This window comes from Gallus gallus, chromosome 7, assembly GCF_016699485.2.
Source record: "Gallus gallus isolate bGalGal1 chromosome 7, bGalGal1.mat.broiler.GRCg7b, whole genome shotgun sequence".
Taxonomy (NCBI): Eukaryota; Metazoa; Chordata; class Aves; order Galliformes; family Phasianidae; genus Gallus; species Gallus gallus.
The window spans coordinates 12,322,490-12,345,409 of record NC_052538.1 but is presented as its reverse complement, the minus strand read 5'-3'; the positions used below and the strand labels follow the sequence as shown (position 1 = coordinate 12,345,409).

At 50.9% G+C, this 22,920-nt stretch overlaps 1 protein-coding gene across 6 annotated transcripts in view; it reads left to right on the top strand.

Annotated features, from left to right (window-relative positions):
• The window catches only part of NRP2 (neuropilin 2), an 81,161-nt gene that overhangs the window by 16,063 nt on the left and 42,178 nt on the right, over positions 1–22,920 (top strand). For all 6 annotated transcript variants that reach the window (XM_015289368.4, NM_204284.2, XM_040703229.2 and 3 more), the window contains exons 3-7: positions 10,435–10,616; positions 14,747–14,977; positions 15,556–15,711; positions 17,532–17,701; positions 18,756–18,911. In XM_015289368.4, coding sequence (XP_015144854.3) covers positions 10,435–10,616; positions 14,747–14,977; positions 15,556–15,711; positions 17,532–17,701; positions 18,756–18,911 — 895 coding nt within the window. The remainder of the gene's footprint in view (positions 1–10,434; positions 10,617–14,746; positions 14,978–15,555; positions 15,712–17,531; positions 17,702–18,755; positions 18,912–22,920) is intronic.

Here is a 22,920-nt window from a genome sequence, read left to right as displayed (position 1 = left end):
GCATGGGAAGATGTCACATGCCAGTGCCCACGTCTTGGAGCTGGCAGCAACGCACCAGTGCTCCCAGGCCACATTACAATGGGACACGGTGGGCATAGCCAACCAGTGATGGCCCTGTGGCAGCGTGCCATCTCCTGTGCTTCCAGGAACGGGATGTGGGGGCACAGCACGGCTCCGTGTCCTTCTTAGAGAGCAGCCAAGCACTTGGCCCCATCCCCACACCCACACAGTAGGGGAGCAGCAGCCAACCCCTGGCACCCCAGGAGCACAGCCAGACCCTGCCCTGCTCGCCCGCCTCTCCTGACCATCTCCTTCAAATGGGAGTGTGATATTGCAAGATGCCCTCCTTCCATCAGCCAGGGTGAAGAGCAGACAAGGCAGCAATTACGGACAGCTAATTAGGGAATGCTTTTGAAAAGTTTGCATAATTAGCTCATTAGTAAACATTTTAGAAACAATGCAGTTCATCTCCAGATTGGGTGAACGCTTGGAAAGGAGCGCTTTGGCACGCTGTGCTCGTTTGGAGGGGGGTCTTCAGTGGGGTGCACTGGGAAGCGAGTGCCTCTGCTGCAGTGCTGGAGCAGTCGGGCCGAGGCTCTGCAGAAAGGAAGTCAGCGATGAGATGTTAAGGAAGGCATGTGCTTGCTCATACGTTTGTGGCACGGTTAGCCAGAAGCAACATTTCTAACGTACAGGAAATAATTCCGTCTGGGTAACGCAGCCCTGTGGCTCAATTTGTCTTCAAATGAGCTTCTGCTGTTTTTTAGCTCTGTCCGGCATCCGCCGTATGGTTCATAATTCCTGTCAGCCGCAGCCGTTTTGCACATGTGGCCAGCAGCAAGCAGGCTAGCAATGGTGCTGTTTGGCCACCTCCAGGTGACTCATCTCTGCTCTGCTGCCCATACGCACGGCTGGGAGGGCTCAGCTCGCTCTGTGGCCGTGCCTGACTCAGCCCCTCAGGGGGCCCAGGCCCTGGGGTGGGCGGGGGGCTGCAGGCACACCGCTGGGCTCCAACGTCTCACCGGCATCCGGCGCTTAGGAGAGCTGGGTCTTGTCCTGCACTGCATATCCTGTTGGCATGATGACACAGCAAGGGCTGTTCCGGTGACACCTGAACAATAGCATGAGGCATCTCTCATCTCCTTCCTGCTCCAAACGAACCGGCAGGTCACCCGCTTCTCCTCAGCCTCTGGGAAGTGAGGGGAGAGCAGGACCCAGGGGCTGCAGGGAGGGGATGAGCGTGGGGCTGGCTGAGGTGATGCTTTGGGATCCAGCTGCCAGCTGTGTGGAGCAATCCCATTCAAACGTCCAGTGCAGTGCTATAGTGTGCCCAGTGCCCTGCGCTCTCTTTGCAGCATCCTCTGGGTTTGCAGAGGTGGCCTCAGGAGCCCAGGTGCCTTTGGGGGTGGGGTCTGGGCTTCGGTCACTCTTTTGGCATCACTCAGTGGGGTCGGTCGTGCTCTTCTGTGTCACGGGTCTGCTGTGTGGGTGCAGGAATTATACGGTTTAGTGAACGTAAAGAGGGGTCAGCCAGAATGATATTTTAAAAAGCATCCTTTTTTTGATAAGGAGCAGATGCTGTAAAGGCAGCAGGAGGTTTTACCTTGATTTCCACAGGAGCTGAATTAGGCTTTTAATGAGCAACTGTTTGCCTTAGCTACACACAGCCTCTCCAATGGGTACCTATTGTCAGGCTGTGGCAGAAGGAGGGTCGGGCTCACCAGCAGTACTAGGGCTGGGAGCTGTGAGATTGGGGCTCTTCCCCTCCCCTGCTGTTGGTTTACCACTCCTGCTTTCACACATCACTTGAAATTCCTCACCCTATAAAGAAGAGATGAACGCTTGGCTATCCGCAGGCTCACTGGCCAGTCTGGCTAGCAGCAGTGCATTGCACGTTCCCCACCAAAGGCCGCTGTGTTGCAGCACCGCACAGAGCAGGTCAGAGCGCTGCGTACAAAGATTGGTTCCTTCCCAGCCTTTTCTGGCCAAGTGTGAATTCCGCAATTAAATATGAATGCAAAATAAAAAGAACAGACTGCAAAGAACAGACTGAAAACGGAAGAAATTTCTGCTTGCTTTTGGCCAGAGCTCAGCACAGAGCTTATTTGAAGGAAGAGGGAGAGGTTAGTTTTCAGCATGAGACAAGTTCTCCGTTTTCTTTAAATCAGGCGGCTGCACATCGGCGTTGAATGGCAATGTAATAACACGTTGCAAACCACAGTCTGGTGATCCTGGAATTCCTTATAAGTTAATAGCAGTCATGGTCCGCTAATCACAGCCAGGATGACTTAAGCCACTGTCTTTGATATATCAGTTCAAGCACACCATGGTAAGCTCTCCTTATGCTGACTGAGCAAGTAGATGGGTAGAGCATCAGAAAGAGTAACTTGGGTTGTTTTTTCCCCTGAATCCTAAGGGATTCATTGGACACATGTACAGCACTGCTGAGCAATCCCAGTCCAGTCAGATGGTAGTTTTAATGCAGCACCAGGTCAGACGTGGAGATATTTCAGTCTAATAAATTACTAGAAGCAGAGGCTGAGGCAGTGGGATGGGTCTGGTAGCAGAAACCCTTTGCCAAAGACTTCCTTAGCCCTGATACAAGCAGCACAGAAAGCGGCGAGCGGCTGCCCTGCGCGTGTGCCTGGTGGCTGTTCTGAATGTCACTCCTTTAGAGGAACAGCAGGCCGTGCTGAGGCCGTGTGCATGCACGGTGCTTGCATGCAGGCGGTCAGCATGTCAGGAACCCCCTGGGGGCCCACAGAGCAGGGGTTGCTGACGGATGTCCCACAAGCAGGAGCCCCTCCCCGTCCCCTGCTGCCGGCACGAGTGTGAGGCATGTGCTCAGCTTCCTTCCTCTTCTGTGAGTGTCGTGTGAGGTTTTATTTATGTTGCTGTTTTGCAGTGGAAAGGGAAGGTGTAATGCCTGGTTCTCACGTGCCGTGCCTTTGGTAATGCTGATGTCGGCTGATAATGGCTAGCAGGACCGAGGCCTGGGTGCTCTATCAGCAGAGGGGACTGATTTGTCATTGATCTCTGCTGTCTGCACCTTGTTGAGGTTTTTTGACCCGTTTGATTTCTTAGGTTTTCTTCTGTGAAAATCCTCTGATTTTTCTGCCGATCGGGAGCAAAACATTTCTGTGTGTCTTTAAATATGGCAGATGGGGATTTCTTCAGATGTCCAACAACTCAATTGATGGAGACCTCGGGAGACCTCTCCTCTTCCCTGTCCCCCTTCTCAGCCTGTCTTTTCATCTGCAATCTGGAGATGTAAGGGCTGTAGTAATAGAGTGTCAGAGGAAGTAATTGATTCATCACACGCCGGGAGAGGAGTCTGTTGCCTTTAGTGTCAATGGAGCTGAACCGCAGCCTGGGAGGGTGAGGGCGGCTTGTAAACACTGCATGGCTGAGCTGGCAGGGCAGCACAGGCTGAGCCGGGTGGCACAGAGGGGCCGCTTCTCAGGGGAACTAAGGCCCTCAGTGGGGCCTGTTGGGACCCGGGGGCTTGTGGCAGCAGGGGCACTGCGTGTGCCCACCTGGTGCCCAGGCTGCTGGCATCAGGAGCTCCTCACCTGCAAAGCAAGCAAAGGGAACGTTTGCCCTCTGCCTTCTGCTGCTCTTTGGCAGTAAATTTTCCTCTTGTGGTTGTTATCTTTTATTATATACATTTTTTTTTCTTTCTGTTAGCGATCGGGTTGCCTGTGAGTGGTGACAGTAAAATGACACAAAAAGCAGAGTCTAATTTCTTTTCCACAGATGGATTGTAGCAGAAGGAGGAAAGCGCAAATGCGGTTTCCCAAGTGTCCTGCATTCGGGGGTTATGGAGGGCTGCGAGCTGCCTCGGCTCCCCTGCAGCAGCAACAGAAGGCTGAGGGGCTGTGCTGAACGCACTCTGTGTATCTCATTCCTGGTTTCACCACGATTTTTCCCCTCCCAAACACTACCAAAGGCATCTTGCAAAAACCGACCTTTGTAGCTAAAGATAGAAGGGTGAGGAATTTATAGAGATGGTTTTGGAGACAGAAATAAAATTAAACAGCCATGCGTAACCCCTGAACAACAGCCTGCAGAAAACCCCTGAAGTGCACATTAGCACATCTTGTTTTCTGAGATAATGAATGGTTCTCCAGACATGCCCCAGCTGAGAGCTCTCCTCCATCCGTCGCGCCTTTCCGCAGCGATCTGGGGGCCCCAGGACGAGCGGCACGTGGGGCAGCAGGCAGTGTGCTAAGAGCTGCCCCTTCCTGGACCACAGCTTACAGATATGTTTTATTCTTCCCTTTGCAAGATGCATCTTGGCTACCTCTTTTTTTTTTTCCTCTTGTCTGCATAACTTAACAGTTGCTGCTGAGACTCTTCCTATCAGCGGTGCTCGTATGGGGGTGCAAACACTCCAAGGAATATAAATAGAGGCTATTTGTAGTTTCCGTTTTTTGTCTCAGAGGCATTTTTGAAGAAGTTCTCCAATCTGTTCGGGTTATTTTCTCTGTCTGCCTCTCTCTCTCTTTATTTTTGTGACGGGGTGACTGGATTTTTCTCATTTCTGAGAAACTCTGGTCAGATTTCTGCGGGGATAAGATACTCCAACATGCAGTGGAATGATTACAAAACCCCACAGCACTGTGGTTGCACAAGACGTAATTGGATGCAACAAATTCAAAACAAACTTCCAAGAAATCTGAAGCAATTATGCACCCCCGGGCCCAGCCTCAGCTGCCACCAGACTGTGATAGTTTCAGTCGCCGAAATCCAGTGGAATCCCTCCAGATGCAGACCAATGCTGGCCTGTTGGTCTCTGTTGCTCCCAGGCGCAGTTATGTCAGGGCAAAAGAAGGGTAAGCTCTGCTGCTCCAGGGTGCATCCTTTGCCTTAGCGTGACACGAACGGCTCCGCATGCTGTAGGCTGAGAGCAGAGCATCTCCTGCCTCCAGTCTCCTATAGGGCAGTCCCAGGCAGAGCAGATCTGCAGTCAGGGCAGGGGAGCGATTAACCCCATCCTGAGATGGGGCAGTGAGCCTGTGTCCACCGAGAGCCACGGGCGCTAGCTAACTGCGCCACGAGCTTTTAGGTCTGCACGCAAATCCATTTGGGGACCCGTGAGGACTGATTCTCTTCTCACCCCCAGGATAAATCAGGAGTGATTACCCTTGAAATGATGAGTTACACAAGTGTAAAACCAGTTCAAATCAAAGGAGAATCCAATTCATCTGCTGTATTTATAATTAATTACTCTGATTAAGGGCTGGCAGCTAGGATCAAACTTCATTGCTCTTGTTTCATCAGACTGCAGAGGTGTTTGCCTCTGGTATCATGGCTATAAAAACGCTGTTTAAAAGTCACCAGTAGTTTCTGCAGCCATTTCACCTTTGAAGGGTATGTCATTCAGTAGCTCAAGATTGTGTAAACATCATAGAAAAGTTTTCTTGTCTTTCACAGAGTAACCAGCCATGAAATGAGGATTTGGTTGGAAGGTGGCATAAGAAAGAGCATGAAGATGGGTGGTGACACAGAAAAATTGACGAAGCCAGCTAGCATGTAATGGACCTTAATTCTAGCTGCCCCTTGATTACAAAACAAGCGCTGAGCTGCCGGCTCACCACTTCTTAACCATCTTTATGCTGCAGCTGCTATCTCATCCCTAAGCTTAATTCAGCTTTTTCTTAGAGCATCTTTAAAAAAAGCTATGCTTTTAATAATAATTTGTGAAAAGGGAACCACCTTTTTGAGCGAAATGCTTGCATTTGCCTGCTGACATTGTGGCTAAGCAGGTCCCTGCCTTCCCCCAGCTGTGTGTGGAACATTAATGTCCGCTGAACTCCACTGGCATTGCGGTTAGTCTTCGTACTCTTAGTAGATGTATTCGAGATACCACGACATATGGTTCAGGCAGACCAGAGGTCTCGAAGGCTTGAGTCAACACTGGGCATTCCCAAATTTGGGGCTGCTGGCATGCAGTCAGTACCTATTTGTCTCTCTGTCTATCTAGGCCAGACTCCTCTAATATAATATAATCTGTCTAATCAAGGCTGGCTTCTATTCCTGGCCATGCTGCGAGCTTCCTGTGTGACCTTGGGCCAACCACTGCTCTTGTCTGCCTTCCCACCTCCTAGGGTCTCATGAGGATCCCTTCATTAATGTTTGCCAGGTGCAGGCAAGAGCCCCTTGGAAATGGCTATAAATAACAGCTCCAAATTAAATGGTGGGGAAGCTCAGGTCGGAGCCTTGAGTGTCTCTGGCCCTGGCAAGCACTGGAGCCCAGGCATAGCTGTGTGTGAGCCTCACCTTCTTCAGTGGTAGCTCTGAGAACACTGCTGGAGTGTTCCCAGGGCAGAGCTTGCCTGGGTGGGCTTTGAAGCAGGGCTCACACGTGGTTAGATGCTATGGCTGTGAGCAAATAAATGATTCATCATTTGTGTTTCTCTCCACACTAAGCTAACGTCCGTGAAGCGTGTTTTGTTGAGGAAGGACCCGGCATCTCTAAGGAGCTGGGACTCGGGGGCAGTAGGTTTGTTGATTATGTGTGGAGCAGTATGAGTCCCAAAACAGCTTTTTGCTGTCTGTGTGTCTCGGGGAAGGAGCACCCACTGGCATGGCACTGCTCCCAGGTGCTGCTCCCCAAGCAGGGCACAGTGCCTGGAGCTCACAGCACATGGGTGGGCACCCAGGAGGTCCGGGCTGGCCTCTGGCAGTGGAGCACAGCTGCTGGCCAGGAGCCCGTGAGCTATTCTGCAACAGAATGGGGCTGAAAAGGTGGAGTCTCCTCACCACTGCAGCTGGGGCTCATTGCTGGCCTTTGGGCCAGCAGCCTTTTTAAGGGGCCACTAACAAAGTGACTTATTGAGAACAGAGAGAAAGAAGAGACTAGGAAGCAGTGAGGGCTGACTGAGGGAAGAAGCAGGCAAGCATGAGTAATACAGACATTAGAAGTGCTTTATAATTAGTTTATAAAAGCTCTCTTAACATCCGCAAAGCACTTTCTACTAAAAATCTTTAATAAAAACACAGCAATATTTGTAAGCATCTTACATTTTGCATTTAATTCTGTTAAACAGCTACAAGAAGAGCATCTAAGCACTGCACTTCCCTCCCTCCTCAGCCCCCCATTGTCTGGGTAGTTAAAAGCACTTCAGCTCTGCCTCCCTGCCTTAAAACTCCCTAGCGGAAAGTCCTGTGTTGGAGGTGGTTTCAAACCAGCTGGCTGGCCCTCCCGCTGCTGGAGGAGCAGCCAAGAGCAGCCACCTTCCCTGCAAGGAGACTTGCTTCTTCCATTGACCGCAGATGTGAGTTGCAGCACCCTGCCTTCACGTAGCTGTGGTTGGCTCATTGGAGCAGTGCCTGGATGGGGAGAAGAAGTGGCCATGAATGTGGCCTTGGAAATAGCAGCCTGCCCAGTGGAGGTAATGCTAGAGAGGTCAGCCCACGAGGGTGATGATGCATGCTGACTGAAGTAATGGATTTGGTTATATGAGTGAAATGCAAATTGCTGGGTGCTGGTCTGGGTGGTGTGGATGCTATCGCTGCATAACTGTCCCACCCAGCTGTGCTCTGGTCTGTAATTATCTGGAAATGAAATGGTTAGACTAAAAAGTGCCCCCTGCATTGCACTTTCTTCCTTCCATTTTTTCTTCTTGTTTTTCACCTAGGAAGAACAAAGTCTGGAAACAATGCTTAAGCTTAACAGAAGCAAAGGTCTGGCCAGTGACCCAGTGTGAGGAGAATGGGGTTTATCAGTGTGTTTGATTGTGGGCCAAGGCACGGACAAGACCAAAGCGCATGATGCCAAAAGAGTCTGTGGTGGGATTAGCCTGTATTCTTGCTGAAGTTTTAGAGTCTCTTGTTTTGGACCAGGAGTCTTTGGTGTTTCATTTCGAAAGCCTGAAGCTTAATTGCTGTGCTGGAGAGGAAGGAGGTGCTCCCCCTCATCTGGGCAGGAGCTATCTCTTGACCGTAATACGCTCCCAATTCGTGCTCTGTTTACATGACCTGAAGAAAGGGAGTTTTGCCTCATGAGGAGCAGAGGGCTTGAGCCAAGATTTTTTAGCTAGGAACAAAAACTCATATGTGTTTATATTCATTTTATATTTGGCAAAAAGGATTCTCTGACCTTTTCCTAGGGGCTTTTGTAGCTGTTTGTAACATTTGATTTATTAAGGATTAGTGGCAGTAAGAGAAAGCTTGGTTAGATGCTTGGATGAAGCCAAACAGGGTTTAATTCAGAGAGAGGCAAATATTTCCTGATGGTTTGCTTACTAGATTCATTCTTTTAATTTTCCATTTGCGGATTGTCCAAGAGCAGATTGCAATATTCCCAAATTGTATGTATTATTGGAAGTCATTCACCCATTCAATAAGCAAATATTTCTTGGTCCAGAATTTGCTTCTGAAATTGCCAGGGCTCCTAGAGCATTGGGTGGTTGAGAAGCCATGTGGAGAGCAGTGGGCTGCTGGGTGTGCTGGCTGCAGCAGGAGCTGGAGCGTTGCATGCCAGCAGCTGAGGCTGTGTCCAGAGTTGGCCAATCATAACCCCATGAGGACACAAGATGTGTTTCCTTGGGATGCAGTTAACCTGTGCCTGTGCCACGCAAATGGCAGCTTTTCCAACCCAGTACGTGAACTGTGTTTAGCCAACACTCGTATTTTCAACAAATTAATCTTTGCTGCATGTTCATTATTTCAGTAGCTGCCGGCAGTCCTGCAGCACAGACATGCGCTTCAGATGTGGAAGGGCTGCACACACAGTTGAGATCAAGGAGTTATTTAGAGAACAAAATGTCCCTGCTGTTTGTTCAGCACTACTTTAAACAAATAGACAAACAAGGAGGAAAAAATTCTACTTAAAAGAAGCACTAACACTGTCCTCTGTGTTCTTCCTCCCAGGGGAGAGGATGGGAGCGAACCACACATGATGGACATTAGTGGGGTCACGGAGGGTGCTGCTGGGTGGTGTTAGGGCAGTAAGGGGTCACGAGGTGATGGGGAGCTGCCCAGGGGCTGAGGGGAGCCGATCTTCACTTACATCCCCGCACTTCCACCCACCAGCTAAGCCAAGTGCTCTTCCTGTGCCAGTGCTTCGTTTCAGGACTGCTTAAGTTTCACCTTGGCCAAGGCTGTGTGGCATTTGTAACGGAGTTAAAGGCAGGGCGATCAGAGCTAACTCAGTGCTGTGTCCAGCGCTGACAGGATTTTATCTGCAGGCATTCTGCTTCTGGCTCTCGGCCTGATTTAGTCCCAGAAAGGAGTGAAACCGAAGCTGCTCAGACCATCTTTCTTTGTGGAGGAGCACACTGCGTCTCTGTAAGTTTGTTTTCAGGCTGTTGCCCGCCAATGTGAGCTTTGCAGGGCGGGAGTGAGTCACATGAGGATCGCCGCATCCAGCAAGCTACTTCTCCTTTCAACTCTTGATTCCCAAACACGAGATCTTGTAACAAAGAGGAAAGGCGGATTTCTGGCAGCGTGGAGCTGCTGCTTCCCTCCCAGCCCCACAAGAAGAGCTGTAGCATTGTTCACTCAGGTTGATAACAAAGCGAATGAGCAGTGGAAGGGAGATGGGCAGTGTCTGTAAATAGCAGCGTGCTGGCCAGAGATGAGGAGAGGGGCGGGAGAGCGCGGGTGTTAGGAGACAGCTGAAGAACAAGATGTTCGCATAGAAGCTGTTTGTTTCTTCGCGGCGCACGCAGCCTGATGATACCTTGCCATTAGTCATGGCCCAGACGAAGGAATCTGTGGGAGTTTCCCCTTCCAGCCAGACTTTGCAGCGAGCCTTTGTCTCAGCACCAGGAGGCTGCTCTCCCAAGCCAACATGTTCCTCCCCAAAGCCAGGGGCTGGGCGGATGGGCCGGCAGAGCAGGTGGAAAGGCGGGCTGCTACAGGGGCGCAAGGGCTGGGCAGTGGTGAATGTGGCTGCCCATCTCTCCATGCAGAGCTGCTCATCCGCATGAGTCTTTGTTAGCACTTAAAAGAAGAGAATTGGTATTACCGTCCAAAACCTGAATATATAGCAGCCACACCTGCTAAAGGACCAACACAGTGTCAAGAAGGGCAAGATGTACACGATGTGTAGAATGATGTCACATAGAGAGGGAAGGGAAGGAGAGCAGCCCAGGAGTATTGGAGCTGAGCTTCTCCCTTGACATAGGAGTTTTGTAAAAATACAGGCAAATTGCGTCCAGAATTCTGCAAGTTGTCTGTGAAGTTGAAGTGGGTGTGGGTACAATAAAATAATAATGATGTGAGGTCACAGTAGAGAAAGGGGCAGACAGACGAAAGGGAAAAATGTCTGTGTGTGTGTGTAGATGTGAACAACTGAGTCCCAGGAGCCCGACTGGAAGGTAGTTGTGTGAAATACACAGATAAATAAGTGCTTAGTGTCTGTCCCCAGCATGCTGAAGAACCCCTCTGACAGATGGTTTTCCTGCCGTCTCTCCTGCCTCACAGGTATGACTTCATTGAGATCCGAGATGGAGACAGCGAAGCAGCCGACCTGCTGGGCAAGCACTGCGGGAACATCGCACCTCCTACCATCATCTCGTCGGGCTCCTCTCTCTACATCAAGTTCACCTCGGACTACGCGCGGCAAGGGGCCGGCTTCTCCCTGCGCTATGAGATCTACAAGACAGGTCAGTGGCTGAGTCAGCGCCTGTCTGCCGGGCCGTGTGCTACAGTGAGCTTCACAAGGAGATGTTGTTGGCCACCTCTGCTATGTAGCGTTAGCACATTCATGTTCTTCACAGATAAAGGGCTCTTTTTTTTTAGTTTAGTTTATTGGTTTTTTTTTTAAATTTAAGTAAACCTGTTTCATCTCACTTCCAGTAAGGTAAAGATGCTAGAGTGGGAAATGATAGTACATTTTTGGATCATAGTGTGGCATCAAAAGCAGGATTCCTTGTTATACACTCCCTTGAATTCAGGGACTCAGAAATGTCTATCTTTCTTCATGGCATGTATGGAGCTTGTTAGGGCTAAGTGGGGATTGTCTTTGGGTTAGGAGTGTATGGAGCTCCCCTCCCGTGGAGTTGCGATTGAGGAATGATCAATGGCACTGTGTTTTCTCCTCCTGGAAGCTGGGTTTGTAACTGGGGAGCGCTGGTTTTCAAGGGACTGCTGTCAGCAGAGCTGTCAAGGATAGAGATGGTGCCTTTCCAGGCGAATATGAGAGGAACTATTCATAATTCTGTTTAATACCGAACTATTATTGAGGAAAGTAAAAGCTGCTCAAAGGCCTTTTAATAGTGTTTCTGTCTAAATATTTGTCTGGATTGTGTGTCTGGGAAGAAGGCGTGAGAGCATAAAACCCACTCAGTGTGCTGTGTGTGCGGGTGAGCAAAGTGTGCCTGCTTGCCGAGGGAGCGGGAGCATGTTCTGCATGGAGATGCGGTGCCCACCCTGTGCCCACATTCCTGTGGTGGTGCGTTGGAAGAAACACATACGCAGCTCTCATGTCATCGCATCCTGCAAGAAAAACGTGCCTGTGCCTGGTAAAGAATCAGGAGGGAACGCAAGACTGCCTCCCCTTTGCAGAGGCTGGTGACTGATACGCCTCTGCAAAGAAGAGGCAGGAGCACAAGCACTAGCGCTCAGGGGCCGCGTGGCAAGTGGGTTCACAGGCACCCCTATCTGCTCACGGGTGGAGGTGGATGTGGAGACTTTGCTGCAAGGGGTCAGGGATGGGATTCCTCAGTTTTACTGTGAAATGGTGAGGACAGGGAGTGTCTAGAGGTTCTCGTGAATGAGGAAAGTGCTGTTGCTGATGGTTGCCTGGGCTGCATCATCAACCATCAATCTGGTCTGGTGCAGCCACTTCAGGCCACTGTTGTTTATTAATGGTGAAGATGTGGACTGATTCAGGGATTTGTTGAGGCCAGTTGCTAGCACAGAAGATGGCAGAGTGCCTGTGTTCAGGTGGGAAGACTGGTGACCCTGCTGAGCATCCTTCGCCACTCCTTCCTGGTACACACACAGACACTCCAAGCCCAGGAGGCTGGGTATGGAGTTTTGCTGGTTCCTAGATTGAGTCCATGTGCTCCCCTGGGGCACAGAGTGGTGTGAAGTGGTCCAACTGGCAGATGGCAGAGATGACCAGTGGGAAGGAATGGGGCAGCAGGCAGGAGCTGACTGCCAGTGTTGGGAGCCAGGAAGGGGACAAATGCATGGAAAAAGAGATCTTGTTGCTGCTAGGAGGTGATGGTGTTGGCTGGAGGCTGGATATGAGCTTGTGTCCCTCGATGAAGATTCCTGCAGAGCTGTCAGGCCTGAAGTTGTGCTGGCACTGCTCTAGCCACCGTTCTCCCACTGCAGGCAGCCACCCTCTCTGGAGAGAGAAACACTTTCTTCCTGCCACAGCCCATGAAATTTAGCTTGGCAAGGCAGATTTCAACACAGAGGACTGGGAGCACCACACCACTTTGCCTGCCCAGCCCTGTCTCTACCAGGGATCCCAGGAGATGGGTGCTGAAGGCACTGCATGGAAGCAAACCTTTCCTTTTGTTTTCATACACCTTCGGTCTGAGCTCCCAGGGGAGCTTGCAAGGGTGTCACCAGCTTTAAAGGTCACTGGATTGTCATTGTCCACATCAGTAAAGGCAGCATTGCTGCAGCTTCTTTCTTCCTTAAAGGTGACCTAAAAAACCAACTGTTTTCAACTGAGCATTTATTTCCACACCTTGTGCTGAATTTTCCTTATCACCATGTGAGAAGGGCAATCTGCATACAAACAACTGCATACCAGCCTGTGAGTCCCCTGTTGGGACTCAGTCAGCGGTCTGTGGGCTGACAAAAGAGCCCAGCCTCCCTGCTGCTCACTTTGTGAGTCAGCTTGGCAGGGCTGGCCTGAGCCCTCCTCGCTGGGCATCAAAGTGTGCTCTCAGGCTGGTCCGTGCTGCTGAAGCCAGCAGGGCTCCTGTTTATTATCTGCAGCATCCTTATGAAAAGCCGATCATTGTTTGCTGGTATCAGCCAAGCTGTAGACAAAGATGCCAAATCCGATAAGAGCTCCACATGAGGAAACTTGTTGTTGAATACAATGACATAGTTATGTCTCTCTCCTGTCTCCAGAGGACAGTTCCTTATTCTAACTTTGGGTTTTGTCTTTGATTTTCTCCCTAGCTTGGAGCTTGCATTATTTTGTTTACCTATTTGTCTTTTCAGCTGTTCGGAATGAAGTACACCCTTATCCCCGTTCACGGCATTATGCTGTGATTTGTGTTTGGCCTTGTTTTTTGCCTCTGCATTTTACCCCACAGGTTCACACCAGAAAAGCTGGCTGCTTCATTAGGTAGTCAATTAAGAGACTCTCCTGAGTAGCTCTCCAGCTAGGCAGTGCATAATGCGGTGCCGGGATCCTGCCATTACTGCAGGCTGCTGGCCTGACTCCTGGAGGTTAATGCTGAATTGAATAACAAGTCTCCCATTAGTCCCAGGAAAGCTCGTGCTGCCTGGAAGAGATGGAGCAGAAGGGTCTGTAGAGGAGAAGGCGGGTGTCCCAGCGAAACCAAAGCTGAAACCTTTGTTAACACCGGGTTGCAGCAGCGGCTGCAAAGCTCCGTTACATCTCCTTTCCCCTCCAATAGCTCCAGGCTGCAGATTTCTGTTGGCCATTGTCCTGCCTCCACAGAGCAGTGGTTTCAAAGTCACCGTGGTATGAATACGTCACAAATTGCCCTTTCGCCGGCCACCCCGAGGCACCTTGGCTCTCTGAGAGGGGGCACCGAGCTGCAGCAGGGGCCAGCGCAGAGGTCAGCAATAAATAAGAGGCAACATTGTCTGCCCGACTTGCAATGCAAAGGTCTTCCTTAAGGAGAGAAATAACTTGCATTTCTGGTGTGGACGGCCGAATCTGTGAGAAAGGGACTCTGTTCCCCCTCTTGACAGAGCCCCCTGCCACAGCCCCGTCTCCCCCACCCTCGCTGTGGCCATCGAGCACAGCCATGTGCTGGTGCTGCCCCATCCCTCACAGAGCTGGAAGGGCACAGCAGGCTAAAGGCTCGCCTTCCCAGGGTTGCCAAGGTTTCCAGCTGACAGTGGAAACATTGGCACCCGCTGGCCCCTCTGTGTCTTTTCACTGTCTAAATATTTGCACTTTTTGATTTTCTCAAGGAAACTGAGGCACAGATGTTGAGAGAGGTTGCAGGAGACCAGCCCCTGGGGAGAGCTTTCTTGAAACAGATGAAGTCCCCATTACTCTTGTTCCTTCCCAGGACAGCTTCCACACTGAGCAGGGGCTCCTCCATCATGCCTGGAGCTGTGGTGGCCTGTTGCCAGCACGGCTGGGTCAGCGATGATGGCAGGCAGCAGGTCGTTCTTTCAGGAGCCAGTAGGGGAAGCCCAGCCCAGCTTGGCACGGCCTCCCTGCCCCTCCAGAGCTACTACCTTGGTGTGGGGGACGCAGCAGGGACTGATTTGCCAGGTCACTGCCCTGGCTTTCCGTGGCTTTGGATGGGATCACCTTCCTAGTCCTGTTTTTGAATTAACTGGAAGGGGGATCAGCAGAGGCACGTGGGTTATGTATCTAAAGCTATCTAAGGGATTTAGATACACTGTCCACTCCAGTGAGTGCACCAACCTGTCTCTCCAGCCACGGAAAGCTTTGAAAATCACTCTGCATCCTTGTGGGCAAAGTCACACAGGTCTTGGGCCACAGAGAATTTCCAGAATACACAGCCCCTCTAAGCTCAAGAGGGGATTTCCGCAGTCTGTCAAGCTGTTGGCATTAAGCTGTGTCATTAAGACTGGGTTTTTCCTGCTGTTACAGGCTCTGAGGACTGTTCCAGAAACTTCACTGCCTCCAATGGTACTATTGAGTCTCCAGGTTTCCCTGACAAATATCCACACAACCTGGACTGTGTCTTCACCATCATAGCCAAGCCAAAGACAGAAATCCTCCTCCACTTTGTGCTCTTTGACCTCGAGCATGACCCTCTGCAGGCAGGGGAGGGAGACTGCAAGTATGACTGGCTGGACATCTGGGACGGCATCCCTCAAGGTAAGCTGTGGGATGCCACTCCTGCATCCTCAGCACCTCTCCATGCCTCACAGAGCTCCAAAACCCTGTACTCTGATTCTTAAGATCAAAGGTGCCTAACCTTAGAGGTGGCTGCAGCGTCCAGCCTGGCGTTAGGGCACTCTTTGGCTGTCCATGGGAACAACATGCTTGCAGAAGGCTGCATGTGTTAATCCTGAAACTAAAGCTCTGTTGTAACCACTGATCTAAAAAGTCCCATGGGACACTCCCACAGAGCACTGATCCTCACTAAGAGAAGGGCAAAGGGTTCATGCATGCTGAGAGGATCTCCCTACCCTGAAGCAGCACTGTGAAACAGAGCAAATTGGAGCATTTCCCAGCAATTGCAGAGCAATATTTGCTGCAGTGGATATTTCTGCGCAGCACACTGCGTGGCACTGGGCCAGTGGATATAAAAAAGTAGCCCATCCCCACAGCCTGCCTTTCTTTCATCCCAGTCTCTCCTGCTAAGGCATCCATGCTGAGTGATGCTGACCTGCTGGTGATCCATGAGGCTGGGGAAAAGGCAGGAGTTACCTCTGCTGCTCTTTCTTTTGCAGTTGGCCCTTTGATAGGCAGGTACTGTGGCACTAAGATGCCATCGGACATCCGCTCGACCACCGGCGTCCTGTCTCTCACCTTCCACACTGACCTGGCTGTGGCTAAAGATGGTTTCTCTGCTCAGTACTACTTGATCCAACAGGAAGTGCCTGAAAGTAAGTTGGGAATGTCCTCAGCATGTCTTGGGCACTTGTGTTGTTTGTTTCACCTAAGCACTTCCTTTGCAAGAGTGAGGTGGGAGGAGTGTGCCTAAGGGCTCGTCCCATTAGCCACAGAGAGGGAATTACACTAAGTGTGCTGTCATCACAGTAATGGGTGTAAGGAGGAGTTACATTCTCTGAATTTTCCTTAACTTTTCACTTGCTCATGAAGTCTTCTCCCTACCTTTTGGGATAGAATCCTTTGTGTATATGCCCAGCCCAAACGATTTAGGGTAAGGCTTCAGCCCGGTGGGTGCAGCAAAATCATTAAAGCGTTGGGGAAAATCTCTCCAATTTTTCAAAAATTCACAGCCCCAAACTACAAATTGGAATTTCATGTCTGCCTAATTAAGAAATGCCTAAAGCACTAAGAAGTTCAAACCAGAATTTGTTTTAGATCCTTTATTAAGGGAGATAAATTGAGTTGGTGTAAGGAAGGAAAGTTGTATGTTTTGAGAGTGAAGAGCATTTTGATTCTTTGTGAAAACACTTGCAGGCTAGAAGAAATTCAATTACTTTTCCCATTATATTTCTGCATCAGAGCTACAGTTCTCAAGCTCTGTCAGCAGCAAACCTATGATACAACAGAAAAAGCCTTCAGGATATCCATCAATCCCAGAGAAAGAGAGGAGGTCTCTGACCCTAGGCTGAGAGCCCATGACAGACTGCAGGGCGGAGGGAGCTGGGTTACAGCCTCTTGCTCCACGGCTGAGTTAAGGGCCCCTCTGCCGAGGCTGTGAGAGTTACAGATATGCACAAGCTCTTCACTGCTACATATTTCCACACTCCGTTGATCTGTTCTTTAATCCCCTTTCTATCCCATTCTTTAAAAGGTCTGGGAAATAAAGCACTGATGACACACAAAGCTTGAGAAATCAAGCACGAGAACTATTAAGGGACTAGGCTTGTTTTGATTCACACTGGTGTAAACTGAAACTCTAATAATACCACTGAGATCTTAACTTGGCCCATCATTTCCACACGGGGTTGACTTGGCCGCATTGAAAACACAAACAGTTTGGTCAAGCCCCATTGGTTTACAGCAATGGTGAGCTGATTTCGTTGTTATTGTTTTTACAGGACAAATGCCATAAAATATATGAGATGTGCAGTAAGATTGGGCTAATTACGACCTTTAAAAGTCTTAGAAGTGTGGAAACCCAAATAAAAGAATGCCAGAGTCTTTCATGTTTATGGCTGGTTAGTCCCTACAGGCCTGATATCGCAAATAACATAAGCACGCATCCACAAACACACCCATACTCTCATATGCATGCAAAACCTTTAGGCCTGCCTGTGCCAGGCCTTGATGTTGCTGCTGGCAGCACAGCAGTGAGCATCCTCCTGTTTTCCCTGCCTGCACTCCTTGCCTTGTCAGTGCTTAGTTTTCACCTCCAACCTTCAAGAAGATGGGGAACATCATGGCAAGAGAATGTGGGACATCTTGTCCCAAGGAGACAAGGAGATGGAGCGAGGGAAGAGACAGAACTATGCATTGAAGCTGCAGTGGTGGAGAAAAAGGAGATAGGCAGAAAGACCTGGACAGTACTAATTGTCAGAAAGCCATTCAGACATAAAGCTGCCTCACCTTTAATTTCACAGTGCCATCTGTGAGCGCACTCAACGCATAAGATTGTGCACATCTGCTCATCTTTCCAGGCAGACAGCTTTGCTGAGGGTTAGCTGTGAAAGATAGCTTAGGGCTGCCTTCCACTAGGGAGTGAAATACGGACACTGTAAGCTGATCGGCATCTATGTGTGTGTCCCTGCTGCAGACTTCCAGTGCAATGTGCCGCTGGGGATGGAGTCTGGCAGGATCTCCAACATGCAGATCAGTGCCTCCTCCACCTACTCAGATGGGCGATGGACGCCCCAGCAGAGCCGGCTCAACAGCGATGACAACGGCTGGACCCCCAATGTAGACAGCAACAAAGAGTACCTCCAGGTTCGTACGCTTTCCACTCCCCTCGCCAAATGGAGCATCACGCTGTTAAACTGACCCTTGACCATAAGGCTTGTTGAATTTTTTATTGCCTCTGTGGCTCGTGGGGAGCAAGCAGTGGGGGAGCTGCAGTGCCTCCGTGAAATGAGATAGGCTGGCTCTCCCATTAGCATGCTTGCATGAGGCTGACTTGACCCGTTGTCCCTCTCCCACCCCACTCCTTCCTGCCCAAAGTGTTGATGGACTTTCCAGCGTACTGACAGAAACTGAGAGACCTCTGCCACTTACAAGGGCCACTGACTGCCACTGGCCTGAGGACCAATGTCTCCAGGAGGCATGTGGAAAAACAGCTAGAATAATATTTATCTCATCAGTGATGCGAGGAGCATGAGCGGGCTGCCTGTCAGGTAGGGGGCTGTCAGAGCCAAGGCTTTCCCTAGGACCTAGTTAGATCTGCAGTTTCTGTCCACACAGGGTTTCTGGCTGTGTCACATTGCCATGAGACATTGCTTGCTAAAGGGCGCTAGGAACAGAAGATGGTGAATGTCATTGCCTCCAGCAGACATCTCATTCTTCATTCATGGCAGTGCTACCAAGCCAGCTCTGCTGACCTTTCTCAACCCACATTGTGAAAAAGAGAATAGAAAGGAAAACCAGAAACTCTAGCACTTGCTAATTGGACACCCTGCTTTTATTTTACATGGAAGAAGTCAGCCCTTGTCCTGTTTTAATGGACCTGAGCCTCCAGTTTCTGTGCAGATCCTATTGCTTGGTCTGAGGCAGGAAGGTGGCTTTGTGATGGTCACCTGTGGACACACAGCAAGACCAGTTACTCTTGTCCCATGGTTCTGGCTGCAGGCATCCTGCTGAACTCAGCCTGGGGGCGTTATGCGTGTGGAGATGAATTCTTACATTCCTGTTTGCCTTCCCATGTGGAGGGAGACAGACTGAATTTGCACATTTTCATGTTTCAGGAAAGGAAGTGATGAACTGACTGGCCAGCCTGGGCTCACAGCTGCTCATCACTCTGTCTCTTGTCCCTTTTTCCCCTGTAAAGGTGGACCTCCACTTCCTGACTGTGCTCACAGCCATTGCTACACAGGGTGCCATCTCCAGAGAAACCCAGAATGGGTACTATGTCCGTACTTACAAGCTGGAGGTCAGCACCAACGGGGAGGACTGGATGATGTACCGACATGGTAAAAACCACAAGGTAAAGGCCTTTTTGTCTCTTGTGTGTGCGCCTTGGTGGGTCTTGCAGCCAGTGGGAGGGAGGAGAACAGGGTGATTTTACAGACCTGCAGTGTTTAATCTGTGAGAGACCCTTTTTCTGACGAGGCTAAAAGACTGATGATGCCCTGAGCACTGCAGAAATAGTCCTTTCTCCTCTGCACAACAATGAGGAAACGTGATTCCTTGGAAAACCTGGCTGCTGTTGCATCTTTCGTAGTGGTGAGAGTATGTTCTTCGACTGCAAATGAAGGAGAAAATGCTTTAACAGCCTGTGTTTTGCCATACAAGATTCATTGAGCTTTTATGGCCGTAGCCCCGTCTGCATGCTGGGTTAACAATCACAAAACCACATGAAACTGTAGTTCAGGAGTTATTGAGGCCTGGAAATGAAAGGGCGCAAATCCTTAGAGGGGATCGCACCATCCCAGAGAACAAAATGAACAATAAATAATGAGGAGCGATTCAGGCTGCCAGAGCTGTGGGATCTGTGCTAGCAGGCGCGGTTGGCAGTGGTGCGTCAAACCCCAGGAGCTGGTGCGTGCTCTCACCGTGTTCCTGGGAGGCACGTGCAGATGGGAGTGAGGTGGGGAATAAATACGGGTGCCTGGCCCTCCCAGGGCCTGCGGATGGTGCTGCGTGGCGAGGTGATTCTGAGGCGGGCGGAGCAGGAGCTGACGGTGTGGCTGTGTATGGGGAGAGCCAGCCGGGCTTAGGGCAGCTGTGGTGCTGGCTGCTCCTGCTCTGTCACTTGCCTCGCTCGTATGGTTGTCCCCTGGTTAAGGGCACCTCGGAAGAGCCCTCCCCTGCTTTTCTTTGGAGCCCACTGGTGCTGCTGCTGCAGCTCATGTCCTCCCCACTGCCGTGACGTGATCCGAGTGAAATGGGGCCTGCCTGCCTCCCCCCGCATGCACGTCCTGGCAGTTTCTGCTTCCTCAGCATTTCTGTTAAATTAGCTGTCCCCTCCCTTTACTGGCACAGGAGCTGTTGGCATGAACTGCAGTAGCCCTGCCTTGTCCAGGATTCCTTCAGACATTTCCTTCCCTTCCAGGCGTGTGATTTCCCCTTCCCCACAAGCGGTTCAAATTCGCTCTTCATCCTGTAGTGAGTCCTCACCGTGAGAGGCCCCTAGCGAGGCCTCATACCTGCAATATTTGGAGCCTTTCAGCTCCTCATGTGCCAGGGGGATGGTGTTCGTGCTATTTTAGAGGTAGGGAAATGGGGACACAGGGCACCACAGCCCCCTCTGAGCTCCCAGCTCAGACTGCCTATGTCAGGTCATGGAACACCAGCTGCCCTGAGGGCCCCAGGCTGCAGCTGGTGGCAGAGCTCTCACCATGCTGTGCAGCCTGCTCTCCCCAGGGCCACCTGGTGCAGCGGTGCTTTCTGTGAGCCAGGGGCATTTCTCCCTGCTCTGGGCAGGCCACAGACACTGGGGAGTTTGAGGTCTTGCTGGGACCATCCCTGCAGGCTGATTTCCCATCCTTGCCATCCCAGACCCCTCGTCCACAGCCAGGGTGGAGCAGGGCTGTTTTCAGCCCCATCGGGTTGGCCTACGTCAGCCTGGCTGGTGCCAGCCCAGAGCATCCCCATAGCCAAGTGCATTGCCACCATGTCAGCACTTGGCCCTCGAGCCCTATCAGCTCTTTCCTGCCCTACTTTCTCTCTTCATTAAAAAAAGGAAGAAGAGGAAAAGTTAAACCTTTCCTTTTTTACTCCTTTATTCCAGTCTCGCCACTTTCCCACGTTCTGGCCTCAATTTAGCAGGCACCTCCCCAGGCTGGAAGACAAGTAATTGCTTTTGGTGGCTCGCCTACCCCTTGCATCAGAGCATCTTGCTCTCCCTGCCTCTGTCTGCAAGACTGACTCTGGCAGCTGAGCCACAGCGGGGCCAGGGGCAGCTCCTCACTCACGGCCTGGCTGGGGGCTCTGGCCCCATGCACATCTCAGCTGTTCCTGTGCTAGGGAAGCTCCCAGACTCTGCGCTGAGCTTGCAGGTATCACCCTGCGTCAGTGCAGTGCTCTGCTCACTGCAGGCTGCAACGGTGGAGCGAGCCATGCCAAAGAGATTTGTCAAGTCTGCCGCAGCTTGATTTGGTGCCATGAGGAGCGAGGAGAGGAGGGGCAGACAGACGGGGACTCTATTCCTCTCTATACATGCATACACACACACAGAGATAGATAGATATATATATACACACGTAGATATAGATAAGTATATGTATGTATACGCAGATGCCTGCACACACATATGGGGTATATATATGGGGTGTATCAAAGACTGCTCTGAATTTCTGCTCCCTGTGTGGGCCAAAAGCAACGCTCTGATGTGCTGTGGGCAGGTCAGCTGACGTTTACATCTTTATCAAGAAGCTAAAGCAAAAGAAAGCCAGCAAGCACAAGAGGGGTGGAAGGAGGAGGAGGATTCTCTGCAGAGGACGGAGAGCTCTGACCTCCTCCCCTTCATTCCCACTTCCCCTTCTGGCATTGTTTGGGAGGAAAGCAAGGCTGGGCTGTGTCCCTGTGGAACATGATGGCTCACCTTTGAGTCCACAGCCACTGGCAGTCATGGCAAGGGAAACAGGAGAGGCAGGATGAAGAGGCGGAAAATGAGATTAATATGCAATCCCAGCAGAGGGGCTGGCTGGGCTGTTTCCTTGCAGAGCACTGAGTGCTGGGAGGCAGCGAAGCTGCAGCCAGCAGGAGGGGAGCACCAAGCCTTCCTGGCACCTTGTGTCCCTGCCAGGCTTCCCCACTGCCCCGCAGAGCTGAGCCCAGCACACTGCAGCTATCCCCCTGTCCAGAGGATGATGCTCTGTCCTTCCAGGATATGGGACCGAAGGTGTGGAGCTGCCTTCTCATACGTCCCCTGAGAGAGGAGATGGGCAAGAGAGCAGCCACCATGTGCTGCTGTCACACTTTCCCCTTACTCCCCTCCAGAGCATCCCTATGGGACAAGTCTAAATAACCATGACCCCAGGAAAGCTGCACTGGCTTTTTCCTCCTTTGTGCATCCTGCAGTGAGCTGCAAAGCCTGAAAGCCCAGCTCTCTTTGTGCCACCACCAGCAGTGCTCCTGCTTGTCACCTCCCTCTGGGTGTCTGGGCACAAACGTGAAAGGGGAACCAGGCACCCTGTAAGCGTGCCCAAGCCTGCAGGGCCAGGGCTGCTGTTTCTGTGTGCAGGCAGTGGTGTCAGCACGAGTCCCTCTCAGTGTCACCCAACGGTCAGTGGCCCCTGAGGTTATCTTCCAGGCACTGACCCTGCAGCTTGTGCCAAGATCTTATCTGGCCATTTGCAAACGTCTTTAAAAAACAACTCCTTCTTGAACCCAAGGAAGGAAAAGAGTACCTAGCAGGATTTGCCCTTTTTTTTTCTGACCATTTTCTTCAGGCAGATCCAGTGGTGAGGATTTTATTGGGAAACAACATGCTCATCTGTTCTGATCCACTTCGTTCATTGCAAGGTTTCAGGTTCCAGTCTCCGTGTGGTCTGAGTTTCCCCACATTTGTAATTGCAGAGTTCAGCTCTCAAGGATCGTGTAGTGGGGGGCCGAGATAGGTGCTGTCACTGCCTCCATTTCCCTGTGCGTGAATGGGAAGAAGGCAACTGTAGCATTTGCTTTGAGACTCTTAAGTCAATGGATGAGGAATGGCAGAAAGATCCAGCTGATGTGCATTTTCAATTTCCTACTTGTTTTGACAGCTTTATGCTTGTTATCAGTGAACCTTCCTGGGTGGTATTTCAGATGATGCAGGAGGGCAGGTTAAATCACCGCGTAGAGCCTCAGCAGTATCTCAGCTGTGCACAGAGCCAGGGACATTAGAGGTGTTCGGTGCTGGCAGAGGATATTGAGGATAAATCTTTGGAGACCCTCATGCCTTCCCTTAGGAGCAGTCCTTCACCCTTTTAGTTCATAACGAGGTCTCCTGTGTTTATTCGCCTGAGGAGGGAGAGCTTTCAGGCCCATGGCTTCTTTTTTGTGGGAATCTC